Source organism: Mesocricetus auratus, unplaced genomic scaffold (assembly GCF_017639785.1).
Source record: "Mesocricetus auratus isolate SY011 unplaced genomic scaffold, BCM_Maur_2.0 Super-Scaffold_100011, whole genome shotgun sequence".
Classification (NCBI taxonomy): domain Eukaryota; kingdom Metazoa; phylum Chordata; class Mammalia; order Rodentia; family Cricetidae; genus Mesocricetus; species Mesocricetus auratus.
The window spans coordinates 51,004,315-51,020,798 of record NW_024429195.1 but is presented as its reverse complement, the minus strand read 5'-3'; the positions used below and the strand labels follow the sequence as shown (position 1 = coordinate 51,020,798).

The 16,484-nt window shown below is 41.8% G+C and overlaps 1 protein-coding gene across 8 annotated transcripts in view; it reads left to right on the top strand.

The window, feature by feature from the left end:
• Grip1 (glutamate receptor interacting protein 1) overlaps positions 1–16,484 on the top strand; it is a 586,206-nt gene that overhangs the window by 501,457 nt on the left and 68,265 nt on the right. For all 8 annotated transcript variants that reach the window (XM_040754819.1, XM_040754816.1, XM_040754813.1 and 5 more), the window contains 3 exons: positions 549–701; positions 8,841–9,027; positions 9,599–9,744. In XM_040754819.1, the coding sequence (XP_040610753.1) occupies positions 549–701; positions 8,841–9,027; positions 9,599–9,744 (486 nt within the window). The remainder of the gene's footprint in view (positions 1–548; positions 702–8,840; positions 9,028–9,598; positions 9,745–16,484) is intronic.

The window sequence follows — 16,484 nt, the reverse complement described above, 5'->3', positions numbered from 1 at the left end:
CGGCTTCTGGCTTCTTCTTTCCCACTGTCATTCTAAAAGGATGCAAGGGATGGCGACGTCCCTTAATGATAGGTGACTTGCCTTGCATGTGTGAGGCCCCGAGTTCAATCCACCACAAAAGCAATACAGGGAGGAAATGTGTAAATGCTTGGAAGACTTTATATTCAGCTCTGGAGACAATTCAGGACAATGGAGCAGGGTGGTCTCAGATCTCCTTGTATGGGGATCACTTAAGACATCCTTGTCAGAAAATACCCCCAAAATGACACTGTGTACACTGATGTCTTAAGTTATCAATGGAGAAATTTGTTTTAATCTTTGCTGAGTGTGTGTGCCCACGTGCAACGAGGGCCCTGTTCCTCAAAGCTTATAAACTCAAGTGACTCTGAGACTCTAAAGCACTGGCTCCTGGTCTCTGTCCATATGTGGGATACTGACTAACTGTGGCTGTGTGTCATATGTCTTTTTGGGTCGTTGCTGGTTGGCAAGGGTGGCAGGCTCAGGCCCCACCTAGGGATGCTCCGTGCCAAGTCTCCACTCTCTTCCAGCGGCGATGGTGTCCTCATCCTCCCCTACCTCCATGAGCGCGTACAGCCTGAGTTCCCTGAACATGGGGACTTTACCTCGAAGCCTCTACTCCACTAGCCCACGAGGAACCATGATGAGGAGGAGACTGAAAAAGAAAGACTTCAAAAGCTCATGTAAGTGAAATGTGATCCAGGTAATCCATCCGGTCTCCAGAAAGTGTGTGGGTACTCTGAGGGATGAAGGTGATTAGGGAGATGCTGTGTAGCTGGTAGCTCTGGGCTAAAGACCATGACTGAAACCCATAATCTGAGTGGTAATGTGTACACTGAATATAGCTTCAGGCCGGTTTAGCTTGTTCTACCTTTTCCTACAACAACTTTGCCTATAACAATCTTTTTCCTTTCTCTTTTAATATCATTTGAGATGCCTTTCTACCCTAGGTGGCTTCAGGCAAAAACAACTATTGTTCATATCTTATTTCTCCTAAAGCTGTTTTATACAAACTCTGCCCCTCGTTTCATAAGTATGAGTCTTGTTCATTTAATTAGCACAGTAAATTTCATATTCTATTTCTTAACCTTCTCTCAAAACACTAAGTTTGAGAATTCCTTTTCAAATTCTTATTCCCAAGTTTCCTTGACTTTTGTCATTACTCTATACCATTGAAAATCACCTCTGCTGCATGTATTCTTGGTTTTAATATAATATTTTTCTTTATAAATTTATGTATGCATACAATGTATTTTAGTCATATAAATGCCCCTACCCCCTCTCCAACGACTTTGGGATTTTTTTCATGTTCCTCTTCCAACTTCATGTAATGCTGCCCACATATGCCTGGGGCATCCCCTTGAAAATGGTTGGCCTACCAGGGCCTGCAACCTTGAAGAAGAGTGACTGTCCTCTCTTCTAATCACCATCAACTGTCAATAGTTCTTCAGCTAAGAGTGGAGGCTCATGTGCCTCTCCCACATACTCCCTGGAGTATTGACTGGCTTGCTACAATTTACAAAAGCATCCTAAAGTCTAAGAACCTCAATTCTCATTCTTGAGGGTATTTTCTGGGATAGATAGCCAAGCATATATAGACAAATAAAGGCTAGGGAAGTGTGGTTGGCCATTTGCTTTGAAAGAGCATGATTTATATAGAAAGAAAGAATGGCTAGATGTTTCTTCAGGAAATAAACACAGGCTACCCCTAATTTTTTCTTTTCTGTTAAGAAATCTGGATATCTTTCATCTTAATCATATTTAAGGCTAGAAAATGCCCATATTTCCAGCCAGATCTAAAATCATAGTTTAGTGTATATCATGCCCTGTTTCTTTTTGGTGGCTGTGATTGGGATTCTCTGAAGAAATGTAAAGATGATGGGGTCTACTTCTATGTCTACCATGGGAATGAAGTGTAGGGACAACTGTAAGTTACTTCAGTGATATTAAATCCAGCAGTCCCAAGGGTGGCTTTGACAAGAGAAGGATCTTTGGCTCTTTAGTTTGTACACCAGAGAGCTCTTTTTTCCTTTTTTCTTATTTATTTTTAAATTTAAATTTAGATTAGAAACAAGGTTGCTTTACAAATCAGTTCCAGGTCCCTCTCCATTTCCCTCCCCTCCTCCCGTGCCCAACCCCAACCCCCCAGTACCCCTTCATTTCCCCAGGGAGGGTGAGGCCCTCCCTGGGGGTGTCCATAGTCTGTCATTTCATCCAGGGCAGGGCCTAGACCCTCCCCCAAGAGTTCAGGGTGAGAGTGCATCTCACATTGTTGGATGGGAGTCCAAAGTTCATGTGTATACCCGGGATAAATACTTATCTACTGCCCAAGGCTCAATTCTTATCCCTAGAGGATGTCTCATGAATCTATCAGTGCCACTAATACTGGGAACAGCATCTATCGCCCACTCTAGGACACAGTGGAACCTTCATTGTAAAGAAAACCTCATAAAAGACATGACCACCATCTTTGATTTTCCTGGTGGTGTACACTTAGTTTTCGACTTGCTGATCCTTTAAATGTAAAACTTGCAGAAGGCAGAGATAGGTCAGTAACTTAGAATATGTTCTGCTTTTGCAAGAGGACCTAGATTCCATTCCAAGTACCCACATCAGGTGTCTCAAAACCATTGGTAACTCAAGTTCCAGGGGAACTTATATCACCTTCTGGCCTCTGTGGGTACCTACATACACATACACAAATAGAAAATGGACAGACACAAATAGAAAAAATGGACACATACACACATTAAAAATAAAATATGTGTTCACATATAAGGTGTATCATTTTTAGTAAATGAAATTAACAGTGACTTGGAGCTTAGTCAAAGAGAACAAAATGCATCTAGATTTCTATTAAGGCTAGAATAAATTATTTAGACTTGGTAGAGACCAGTTGCAGCTCCACAGCAAACTGATTATGCACCTGACTTTGAATACTGGAGGCCTGTCATCCCAACATTGTATTCTAGCTATAGGACCCTCTTAAGCTTTCCATGAACCTGCTAAAAATGGGGATAATTAGAATACTGACCTTTAGGCAGTGTACAACCAATTAGAGAGAGAGAGAGAGAGCTACTGGGGAGCTTTATTTGTTAAGGCTGTGACATTTGTCCTCCTATAGTGGTCACCATCTTTAAAGGGGCAGGCTCATGATGTAACAGCTACATTTTGCCATAATATACAAGTTTGGAGTTTTTCATACAATGTCCCCAGGACTTGAAGTGAGTATGTATATATCACATATCTATAATTTATGCTGTCTTCATGTACAATGCTCATCACTGACAAAAGCAGGTTAGATCCCTCAGCAGACCAGAGCCATCAAAATCAATTCATTAATGTTTGTATTTCTGCTTTGAAGGCTAGCCATTTGTTTGTGTTGGGTAAATCTTGCTGTGTTGATTAAGGTCATTAGTGAATACAAATGAATACTAATATATCTGTCTGTCTTACATTGATATTTGCACATCTTGAAATTTGTAACAAGAAACAAAGCTGAGGCCCGACTTTCCCCTCACCAACTCATAAATTCTCTCTTGAATCAGCACACAGTCATTCAATTGTAGCAAGAAGATAAACAGAAACCTGGGTTGAGAAATTTCCAGGTCTTGTTTGTTGCAGATGGGAGCCACTAGGGCCCCAATGACTATGTATATAACAAGATATTTATAACAGTGTCTCAGGAAACCAGACACTTTATATCTTTAAAAAATGAGTAGAGCCCAAATGGTATGAACTCTTATTCCCACTTAAAATACATGAAAAATGAGAGTATTTCAAAATTTGGGGAAAATTGAGAATTTCTCTTCTTTGTTTTACTTCTTAATATGGCCATTTTAGATATAAAGACCCCAAGTAACTAAAAATAAAAACTTCATCATCATTCTCATTATATACCTTGGTTTCTTCCTCTGTTTTATTATGTCTTCATTCTGGGTTGCCATTTTCTATCTGGTTTCTAATAGTTATGTTTCTATAGCAACCAGGACACTCACAGATGGTGAGTCACAGTGAAAGCCACAAAGATAATAAAAAGTCTCTTTGCTGTATTGTTGATGAGGCCATAGCTTACAAAACAGAACAGAAAGTTCTTACATGTGTTTTCAGGGTAAAGTAAGGACATTGCCAGGAAACAATGGCATACTGTCTCATAGATATTGCAACCCTCATCATCCAAAGATGAAGGTACAGAAAGTCTATAACAATATGTTATGGACAGCGAGATGGTGTAGTGTTTGTTTCCGGGGGAGATTGATGAGTTCTATGAACTCCAGGCTTTGAGTGGAGTCACAGAACCCAGGAAGAGCTCCAAGTTATGTCACAGAGGAAACTCAGCCCCACCTCTGGAATCTTATTGGCCCCTCCCCACTGCCAGGTCTGCTCTCTTTTCAGCCACCAAGATCAAGGCTTCTTCCAGACCTGTCACCTACTGTTCTAGCTGCATGACTGCACAGTGCATCTAGCTTAGCCCTTCCTGCTGCTGCAGACAGAGCCAGTGGGGGTGACCCTGCACGTCCCCAGTTGACCTGCATTATAGCAAACCGCGGGAGGCGGAAGGCATTCCCAAAATGCCCTTTGTTTCTTTGGTCACCATCACTTGCTGCTAGAGAGGGTGACACTGAGAAGAGTTAAAAGGAAGGAGATGAAGAAACCTTACAATTTTCACCATCCTTTCCGCCGACCCCTAAGAAAAGGACACAAGATAAATGCAGCTCATGGTAAGCTTGCACGGATAACCGTGCAAGGAATACGAAACAGACAGCTTAGATGCTGCCTAGCACCTCTTCAGCTCTCCGTGGAGAATGAGCTGTCCACCCCCCCCACCCCACCCCCAAATTGGATCATGTGATTCACAGTGTGTTGGGCCCACAGAATACCACCTTCAACCCCAGAGCTTTATTGAGGCAGAAGTCTCAAATAGCGGGATCAAACAACAAAAACACATTATCCCAACAAAGCCCTGGGCTTTTTTCTCTCTAAACTTTTAAAATGTATTTTCCATGTGATAGCAAAGTCCACGGCCTCTATAATTAACACATTAAACATCAATGTTCAAAAACCAAAAGTCTAAGAACCATAGACTACCTTTGGCTTCCCCTACTCTCCTCCCATATATTCGGGAAACTGACTTAGCTGAAGAATTTGTTCCCTGCAAACCTAACGAGCTGTGAACAGATCTAGCTGTGTGCATGGAAACAGACAAGAGCAGAGGGACGGTGGGATGCACACCAGAGAATTTGCCACCCAAATCTCAAACTACAGAAAGCATCTCCTTTCTTTTGCTGACCAAGCACACTATTGAAGCAGCTAATCACTGCCAACATACACAGGTTGCTTTTTGTGTTCTTTCGGCTTTTGATCTTTAGGTCTACAATTTATTTTTTCAAATATAATGTTTTCTAAGGATTTGATACAAGTGGCCACAAATCCTGATCCTCACCCTCTTCCCTGCCTTCTGCTGGGAAACCAGAGAACCTGGCTGTAGCTTCCCACTGTGAAGTCTCCTTTCTGCCTGGGAATCTGCAAAAAGGGAAGCCAGGCTTCCATGCCCCTGCCAGGCTGTCTGTCTGTGATGCGAGCATCTGATCTCTCCTCAAAGCCCTTGTCATGCTGTTGTCTGTCTGTCCATGGTGTTAATAAAATAACTGTACTTGCAAACGTCTTACCCCCAGCAACTTCTCAGTTTCCCCTGAATCAAATTTCAGAGACCTTTTACTTACCGATGGGAAATGTTATCTTCTAGTAGTTTTGTGTGGCTGATAGCAAAAACTGTAGTCTAGAACACTAAATGCACACATGAAGAAAGTTAGACTAGAAAAAGTATCAGAATTAAATGTGTTAGCCCCAAGTCACACACTGGAATTTTAAGCCATCCACCACCTGTACAAAGTATAGATTTGAGGGCTACTGCCTTCCCACACACAGGGAAAGCTATGTTACCTGTAATGCAGAAGAGAAAGAATGATGATGACATGTTAGGGAAAAGGGTTTTCTTCATATTATTATTTCTCTTCATCAAATTTCCTCCTCTCCCTCCCTTACACTATCATTTCCATTGATCTCCATGATAGAAAATCTGGGTGAAGATGACTGCTGATCCTTAATGGTGACTCAGCAGTAAGTAAATGACATACAATTTCCAAAAGGAAAATACAGGTGACATCATAAAATAATTCATTAAAGAAGGGGTCATTTGATGATAGAATTTAGAAATCACTGAGCATTAACGAACCCAGGTACATGTACATTAGAATGGCTGAAATAAAAACCCGCATTAGGGTGTCGTAAGGAAAAGCAGAAACAGTTAGACAATACTGATGAGTGGGTAGCTGATTGATTTGAGGCAATGGGGAGTCATGAGCCAAAGGCTACCATGAGATTTCAAAACCAGAAGACTAGAGCATGATCATCTTAGCCAGGGGCTGGTACGGTAAGAAACTAATATCAAATCTTTATTGACACCTTACGAGCAATTTACAAGGCAGGAGTGTTCCTGGAGTCAGTCTCTGCACAACAGTTAGAGGGAATGGGGTCATTGATTTTTTTTCTTTTTAGCAATCGGAGTCATCTGTGAGTGTGGTATTAGCAAAGAGTAAAAGGAGACACACATGAAGCGGTGTCAGAATCAGCAAAATTCTGCAGACGAGGTCAGAAAAGCTAGGAGAGTGAGTGGGAATGTTCAGAAAAGTGACGGGAGAGATGCTGTTCACGCCGTAGCATCCCAGAAGGGCTAGAAAGTAGGGAAGCATCACCAAGAGGGGTTATAGTGAGATGCCTGGAATCCTAACACCGGGGCCAGAAGTTCAAGGTCACCTTCAGCTTTATAGGTAAAAAGCCTGTAGCCAACCTGGGCTACAAGAGACTGTGACTCAAGATTGAAAAATAAAAGCAGGATAAGGAAATGGGGAGAGTAGCCAAGAGGGAAAGGAAGAGAGGAGCTGGGAACACAGAGATGCAAAAAGTTGGGATGAAATATTATCTAGTAAACATTAGATGGGTGAATCTTGTCATTCTCTCAAGAAGTGACATTTGACCCTTTGTAAGATGGAGGCCTTTGGATAGATCCTTGGGGAATTAAATTAGGGGAGTGCACAATCCAACAAAGGATTCTGGGGTCCAGCAGACCATAATAAGAATTTAGAGCTGATTCTTTTTTTCTGTCAGGTTTCAACAATTCAGTAACATGAGGGGAGCTGACTAGGCATTACCAAAGAATACAGAGTATATTAGCAAATCATGCAGTGTTTAAGAATCTCTGAGAGTTACAGATGCTTCTCCGAAGTGGTCCCCAGGCTTCCAAGAACAGGGTGGAGAGAAATGATAGAAGAGAAAGGCAACAGGTAGATAGATGAGGGCTTTTCAACCCAGGACCCAGGGTCTCAGAGGCTGTGGGAAGAACCTTGGAGTCTCCTAACCCTACTTCAGCTAGTGTCGTTCCGTTTATACTTAAAATATAAAGGTATTTCTGCATGTGTTTTCATTTAAAGAGGGAAACTCAGTGGCATGTAATACTGTTTGAACATCAGTTGGCCTGGAGACAAACAACAAGAAGTAGTACTACAAATTAGATGGAGAAGAAACTTAGACTGTAGGACTTGGGAAGTCACTAATACAGGATGTGGCAGAAAAGAAGGATGCAAATATTAAGGTCTTGGGGATTTTTTGGAAGGAAGGTGGGGTGCAGCCGTGGGCTGTGTTGACAGAAAGCTGAAGAAAGATGGATTTGCTACTAAAGGGCCTTGATGGAGCTGAAGTGCCACAAAGCCGTGGGTTGGAAGGTTGTCACCACAATAAGGACAGGGAACGAGAAAGTTTAAAGTTAGAATCTGGGAGAATGAAGACATGAAGTCAGCAAGGAAATTATTAAAAGTGGAAAACTAACCTAAAGGATTAGGCAGCATTTTATACAGAATTTTAAATAGCAGTTTGGAAAGAGAAAGCGCTGTGAATAAGCGAAGAGTAATCAAGAAAACAAAACAAATAAGACCTCTCTTTGTCTGATGTAAAAGAGGGGGGGAAATGGGTTTCAGTTGGAGCAGGTTGGAAGTGTCTTTAAATTAAAGTAGGGAACAAAAGACCCATTTTGGAGAACGTGACATTTTAGCAAAGGACCATTGCAGACTGATAGCACACTCCAGCACAGAGGCCAGCACTTGTAGGCCCAGCAAAGAAAGGCATCTAGAAGTGGAGTGGCCCTTTCTTTATCATGAGAGCCAGAGAAGTGAATGAGATGGGAGTCAATTGGTGACTGGAGGCTGAGCAAAACAAAGAACAAAGCATGGACAGACCAAGCTTAGGGACAGGCAGGATGTATGAAGTTTAAATGACTCACCACCCAGTACTGAAGAAAGACTGGGAGTCAGCACAGCCTCCCCACTCCTGGGGGCACGTAGATATTGTTTCCTCAAAACAAAAGCTTGGCTAAAGTGGGAAAACTTAGACACAGCATCCCAGCTCTCCTTTCCAGAAAAAAAGGATACAGACATGCCATGATGGGATGAGCTGCCTCAAGGTCTTCCTCAGTTGATGCTCATTTGTAGAGCCCAGGACTAGATGAGATGCTCTGATCCCAAGGCTGTCTTCCTCTCACACTCTATTCGCAGTTCTGAACTGGTCATAGAGTGGCTACACTGGTCATGACTCCAGTCCAGCAAACCTGGAGCTTTATTTACCGTGTTCAGCTCGAACCCAGCATTCTGCTATAAGATCAGTATTTAAACTCCCTCCTTTGCCAATGAGCTTCCATTCAGACATATTCTAATTTGGATGCCAACACTTGCTTGAACTTCCAGTCACCCTCTTCATGTCTGTCCCTCTAGTGTCTTTAGCCTCTAGCACCGTGGGATTGGCTGGACAGGTTGTTCACACAGAAACCACAGAGGTTGTCCTGACGGCTGATCCTGTCACGGGCTTCGGAATCCAGCTGCAGGGCAGTGTGTTTGCCACAGAGACACTCTCCTCTCCGCCTCTGATTTCCTATATTGAAGCTGACAGCCCAGCAGAAAGGTGAGGTACCCTCCCTGCCCAGAAGCATTCTGCCCTGTATTTCTAACCCCAGCAATCTGTGAATAACTAATAAATAATGGAACAGTGCTTCCGTGTGGGAAAAGCAAAATGTAGTTAACTCTCCTTTCTGATAAAATTTTATGTTCTTGATCAGGTTTGAGAAGCATTATGAGCAACAGTGATTTTATTTAGCAGATTTTGTCCACTGGAAAACTAGAGGCTGTGTTAATTATAAAGGGGAAAACTCTATACAAAAAAAATGACTACCATTCAACTGGTTATTTCTCTGCATTGCAGGAATGTACATTCATCTTTACTGTCTGTTTGTTCTGGTCAGATTATAGTGCTGTCATAGTTATGAATTATTAATTCCCTGGGATCCCTTTTCCACAGTTGTAAATGTGGGATTCAAGAGTATAGGGTATTGCAGTTGGCCTAACATGTTTGCCAGTAGCATTGGCTCAACAAGATCAAATGGTTATGCTATCTTGCAAAGATTGAATGAGGCAGAGTGGCAAGGTCAATTCCATGATTGCTTAACTACAGCTTCCCTCCTGTGGTTCTGCATTAGATGTGGGGTGCTGCAGATCGGAGACAGAGTCATGGCCATCAATGGAATTCCAACGGAAGACAGCACCTTCGAGGAAGCCAATCAGCTTCTGCGAGACTCTTCCATCACAAGCAAAGTCACACTGGAAATTGAGTTCGATGTTGCAGGTAAAATATGAACCTCAAATCAGTGATAGAGTCAGGAGAGGGCTGCACATGGCTTATGTCAGCTATGTGCCAGAAAAGGGGATATATACATGTATATACATATATATACCCAACCTGTTTTTAAGAGGTTTGTCGTGTCATTTTTAATTGTTTACTGTATTCATTAAAATGTCCACACAAGAACTGAAAACTAAGATGAAAAACAAACGAGTAATATCTACTATGGATGTGATTTTGAAAAGTTGTGTAACCTCTATTCTCTCTAACTTTGCACCTTTGTGCTAGAGAAGTCAGATTCCTTAGACCCAGAAAAAAGAACACCTTGTATGACTCGTCCTGCTGCAGAGAACACGTGACAGATAGGGAGCAGTGAAAATTCTTGGGGTGAATGGATACTAATACTTGATCTTTAGTATTAAAGTGAAATTGCACTTGACACTCATGAGGAATGACAGGGAGGTCTCCATTCAAGGTTGTTTCACCAGAGCCAAGAGGATCATAATAGATGATAGAACCACCTCTGAATACAGACAGGGAGAGTAGAGATGGACGTATGACCAATGGGCGAGGTGAGTATGAGGAGAACCAGGGCTAAGAAAAATACTAAGAGAAACCTGAGGTATCAGAGGCAGGAGAGAGGGTACAGATGTCTGCTAAAGTGACTCTGGGGTATTCTTTTTATTTTTGCTTTTTTAAAGCTAATATGCAAAATAATGGGTTGCTTACTACATTTTCACCCATGTGCTTTGTTCTTATATTCCCTCCCAACAATCCTTCCTATTTCATGTTAGCCCCTCTCACTTCCTTTCCAAATAGTTCCCCCTGTTTCCATGTCATTCGTAGATTATAGGTAGGTAGGTAGGTGGGTCGATGATTGATAGATAGATAGATAGATAGATAGATAGATAGATAGATAGACTTATCTAAGTTCTACATATGACCAAGAACATGAGGTGTTTTTTCTTTCTCCTCACCTCTACCATTAACTCTCTCTTAAACACCACCTACCAGGAAGATTCTTTGGAAAACTGGGATCCTAAGCTGAGGACATGTCTTAGTCTCAGAGGCAGAGTCTAACAGAATTTAGAGAGATTCCCAGACAGTAGCTAACAAAGTTTAGAATTTGATGTGAGTTCCCATTTAAGAGAGTTGTCAGCTGGGAAGGTACCTCAGTGGAATAAAGCTTTGATATCCAGCTCAGTGGTACAAAGATTTGATACCCAGTACCACTAAAGGACAAAAAGAAGAAAGGAAGGAGGGAGAGGAAGGTAGATGGAAGGAGGGAGGGAAGAGAGAGGAAGGAACGAAGGAAGGAAGGAAGGAAGGAAGGAAAATTGGTTGTCTTCACATAGCAAAATATGGGCCCTACATATGCAGTAGCTTTTACCAAAAAGTTAAGGCATACCTTTAGACACAGTATCATATGCCAACAAATATTTTCATGGGCCAATGATTCTCCTGCACAATGTAGATGCAATTGCAGACAGGAAAGAAAAAGGTCCCTTTCTTCATATAACTTCTGAGAGAAATGGAAATTTAATTTAAAAAGCTATCAGTATGAAGTTTTGACTGTGAATTCTCTGAGGAAAATAAAGCAGAGTAGAGAATGATAGAATGGCTGGAGGGGAGCTGTTTTTGTAGGGTGAGTCCTGTAGGAAGTGACATTCAAGCAGAGATGAATGTAGGGAGAAGGCAGAAGCCAGGCAAGGGCCTGGGAGCACAGCCCTCCAGGCAAAGGGAGCAGTGAGCTTGAAGAGCCTGAGCCAGAAGAATAACTGTCTACCTTGTAGTGCAGACAGTTTCTGGAGCATGTAGGGAGGGAATAAGAGCCAGGATTGAGTTTGGGTTTAGAGAAGGGTTTGGAGAATCAGAGTTCAGCACATATGCAGAATCCTGGTAGAGAATGCCAGTCATGTCCCAAGTGTACTGAAACCAGGGACTCTGAGCTGTGTTCGGGGAACTTTCTGGAATGTGCAGGATAAGCAGAAAACTCAGGAAAAAATGATAATTATGGCAACTGGACAGATGGGAAATGGCAATGGCTTTCTGGAGATGGTGACAGTGAAATTCAAAATTTCACCATGTTTTTGTCATGTAATGACTACTGCGGCCTGAGGATGAATAAATGAGAGGCCTGGAGAGATGGTTATAAAAAGAACACAAGAACGGGGTTATCTGGGGACAGTGGTATGGTGAGTTCTACTTTAGATGTGTGGTGGCGTATCCACTGGTAACATCAGAGGATAAATACCAGCCTGCTTATCCAGAAGGCAACCATTTACACAAACTCAACTAGATGCTGCTAGGCTCACAGTATTGGAAGAGAAAATAGGAAGAACCCATGTATTTCCTAAAGGAGCCCACAGTCAATGAGAGAAGAGAAGGAATGGCCAGAAGGGAACTTGCATGGTTGGATGACTATTAGAATGTAGAAGTGCATGGGAAAGTGTTGACAGTGCATCTGGGAGACTAGGGTTGGGGGATGGGTTGGGAGATATCTGAACATAGAGCAGGACCAAGGAATGTGTCAATGATTGCTAAAGTCATTGAGATAAAGAGTGATCATGGGGGAAAAGCAGACACAAGAAAAGCACTTGGAGAGTGGGAGAGCATAGGCACTGCCTAAGTACTCCTAAGACTAAAAGTGAATTGATATCTACAAAAGGGATAAAGAAAGTTCAGGGCCGGAGAGTAGACTCAGCCAGCAAAGGCCAATGACAAGCCTGATAACATCTGTTCAAGATCACAAGATGGAAGGAGAGAACCACCTACAAACTATCTTCTTCTCTACACATGCACACATACACAAATATTCATACACAAACATACACACACATGCACAATAATATGCCTACATGCACGCACACATACACAAACATGAGCACATGCCTACACACACGTATACACATAAACATCATGCACACATGAAATAAACAAGAGAATTCAGCAATAGAAATAGAATCCAAGAAAGTGTTATTCAGGAACATAAAGGATCTCAAGGCAAGAGGCCCCTCAGCAAAAAAAGATGCCACAGGAAATTGAAGTCTCCTAGGCAGGAAGTGTCTTTGAGTTTGGTAATTGGGTGGGGTGGGCTCTACAGGAGATGTTTCAGAAATCTGGGGAACCAAAGTTTGGGTCTCTGTGAGAAAACAGTGTATGAAGAGTGAGGAGTTCATGCTCACTGACTGCCCAGGACTTGGGCTTGGGAGAGTCTGGCAGGAAACACTCCATGACTATATAGATGGAACAGGAAACTGCTATGAGGCTCCCCTGCACCCAAACTTTTGCTGCATTTACTTAGGTAAATATTACTCTGTCTTTTACTTTAACTTTCCCTCTATTCAATAGTTTCTACACAGGGTTATTTAACGTACAGCATGTGTGGAAAGGTCAGATTTAGCTGTGGAGATAGGCAATGGGAAGCTAGTAAGCTAGTAGAGGAAACTCGCCATTCATATGGGATGTTAGCTTGTTTTGTTGATGCTGGAGAGATTTGAGACAGTTGAGGCCTGAGAAGTAGGAGAGAAAGAAATACGATCCTTCAAATCAGGTCCTTGAAGAAAGAAAGAGGGAAGTATCCAGAATATTATGGATAACTTGTTTGATCAGAAGGTTAAAGGTCTCTCCCTGTGAATTTGAATGACAAGCTGTGAGAACAGAAGCTCAGGCTTATCCATGCTGAAGTAGTTCCTACAAGAACTGCTGGTAAACAGGGATGAATTGATAGCTTAGGGCTCTGAAAAGAAACATATGGTTTAGAATGGCAGATGGGAAAATTAGTAAAATCTAGCCTGAAGCATAGCACAGACTTTCCAATGTCAGCAGAGTCACCCAACAGTCTACAATGTCAACCCTTGTGGAGAAGTGGGGTTCTGTTCTTCTTTGCATGGTTGATGGATTGGTGGGTTTTGATGTTGTTTGCTTTTTAAAGATTTTTATTTTATTATTTTGTGTGTATGGGTGTTTTGACTGCATATGTCTGTGCCTGAGGAGATGGCAAACCTCCATATTGGTGCTAGGAATTGAACCAGGGTCCTTTGCAAGAAAAGCAAGTGCTTTCACCACTGAACAAACTGTCTAGCCCTGGTTTTGTTCATTTTTAGGAATCTCTGCTATAAAAGAATAAGAGCAGAAAAATGGATTATTATATTGAGGCAGGGTTTGAAACTACCAGAGAAAGTCCAAAAGAAGGGCTTTGGTCCAGATGTGTCAGATTGTTACTAGGAGATTAGATGAACTGTGACAATCATACAATATGATAGTTTATGATGTCAGAGTGCCTACTCTCTGGCCTGCTACGTAGGCAAGTACTGTGTGTCATGGATCATTTTATCAACATCTGCACTGGTAGAGGTTACTGTTGTGATGTCAATAGGAAATGCAGGCTCAGAGTTAGTGCTGGGAATGGCATGTTAACACAAGCAGACTGATTCTCAACTATGGCAGCCTGTGTTCACAAAACTCTAAGTTGATATATGGTGGGACTCAGGACAGATTTGGCCAGATGAAATGAGAGTAATGGGACTTACAAGAAGGAGGAATCTTGAGAAAGAAAAGTGGGTACAGTTAGAAGAAGCACAGACAAGAGTTTATATCTAGGAGTCTGAGGCCAAGTCAATGTGATGTGTTGGAATTTATAATTTCAGAGACTGGCAAGCAAAACTCCAGGTGATGAAGTTGCTGAAGTAATTCAGAGTGAGGTCAAAATTCATAAGGAGAGATCTGGGAATAGGGAAAGCACTACAAGAAATCATCATCAGCTCCCTGAAGGCTGTTATGTATTCTTGCCTGTTTATTCTCTCTTCCCTAGTGGAAAAAAAATCTGTGACATCATGGATTTTGTGGCTTTACTTTACAAATGCACTTCTAGCACCCAAAAGGTGCTTAGAAGCCAGACAAGTCTCTGTCAGTACTTGGCAAATGAGTGAAGGAAGGAATTAGTGAAATACATTTGGCTCCATGAACTTCTGTTTGTGCCAGAACTGGGCTTGAGTCCACTTTCTCTGGGGCTCCTGGTCTCTCGGGACTGCTTTCTTCTACAATCTGCCTTTCTCATTTTTTTTCTAAAGTATGTGCCTTGTCATTCCTGTGGCCCAGCAGGACTTGGGTAGAAAGACCTTGTAAGAATCAGTCAGGTGGCAGAGAAGTGGTTACTGAGCAAGAAAGTTGTGCAATGGCCCCAGAGTATATGGAACAACTGTGACCGGAAATTAGTCATAAAAGAATTACTATAATTCCGTACCTTCCCTTGATGCATGAATGGGGAAACCGAGGTTCTGGAGGGGAATTTTAGGTCTTTAAAAGAATGGTAGACTCAAAATTTGTTGACTCACAGCCCACTTTCCCTCCACTTTTTACTGCCTCCTCAGTTAACATTTTGCTAAATAAAATTATGATAGGAGATATTAGAGGTTTCCACCATGAAACCACTAGAGAAAGCTTTCCTGAACCTAGAATGCAGGAGAAGACTGTACTGACCACCACAGGGCAGTGGGCAGCAGCTACACACTACATCTCAGGAGGGCAATGGCCAGCGCCAGTTGGCCCTCTTTGTAAAGATTATCTCACTATCTAAGTATTTGCTTGCATTATAAATGTATTTTATTTTGTATATCCTAGAATTTTGTTTGGTGTCTCATGCATCCTTAATGTGCATATATATATATATATATTAATGTTTGTTGATTTAATACTTTAATAACTTCAAGCTCCCCCCCTCCCAAAAAAACTATCTATTAAGCCTTCTTTATCCAGAACCAGCTTGTTTATTAAAGGTCATGAAATAGATATTGCAGGTCATCTACAATAGGCCTGGGGAGGAGGGAAGTATGCTCCCATCTGTAATCCCCACTGCCTTTCCTCATGGCAGACATCACTAATTGATAACACTCTTCTCTTGACGGAAGCAGGTGCAGCCTTAAAACACTCTGGAAGGCAGTCCAGGTAATCATTTCTGATCTACTGGAAACTTTTAGAAACAGACAAATCCTTTTTAGTCATTTAAGAACTTTGGACCCACATAGGGAATGTGTGGATGCATACCCTGTCAAGACTGGCCTGTTGTTCTGGATTCATGCCTAATTGCCTGGATGTAAGCCATGCATTTCCAGAGTTCTGCCTCAGAATATTTTATACATCAAGATGAATGTTCAAGCCCTTAGCTTTCAGTGCTCAGCTATCTCAATTTAGTAATATTTTAAATGACATAAGAATGATTAAAAGTGAACACACTCTTGCCTATGTCTATCTCTTTAAACCAGTATTGCTATGCAAACACCTTAGCACGTTTAACAGAGAAGTGTTGGAGTTGAAGATACTCAATACTATCACAGTTTGAGTTCTTTTGCTGGAATCCTGTACCATAAGAATTACCATAAGAAGTTAGAAACTCATCTTCATCTGTTTTCCCCATTCTTTTTCTTTTAAATGACAATCTATATGGTGACTCCATAAGACCTCAAAGTTCCCGCTTCAACTCGGAAGGTATTTGCTCTGAGAAGTCTCAGTGAAAAAGCACATGAAGTGTCATTGGCCATGAACCAGAGCCCTGGTGCTTTTATCTGAGTGGGACAGAGTTAAACATTTACCCTCCTCACAGGGTGCCCAACCTGATAAATTATGTTGTGGCAGTTATCTTACTGTGCCGACAATGAATGCTTCAGGCAGAAAACTGGACCAATGGGAAAGAAGGAAACCCTTTTACCCAAATGTGTTTTTAATTATAGTTTTAACAAAGATGA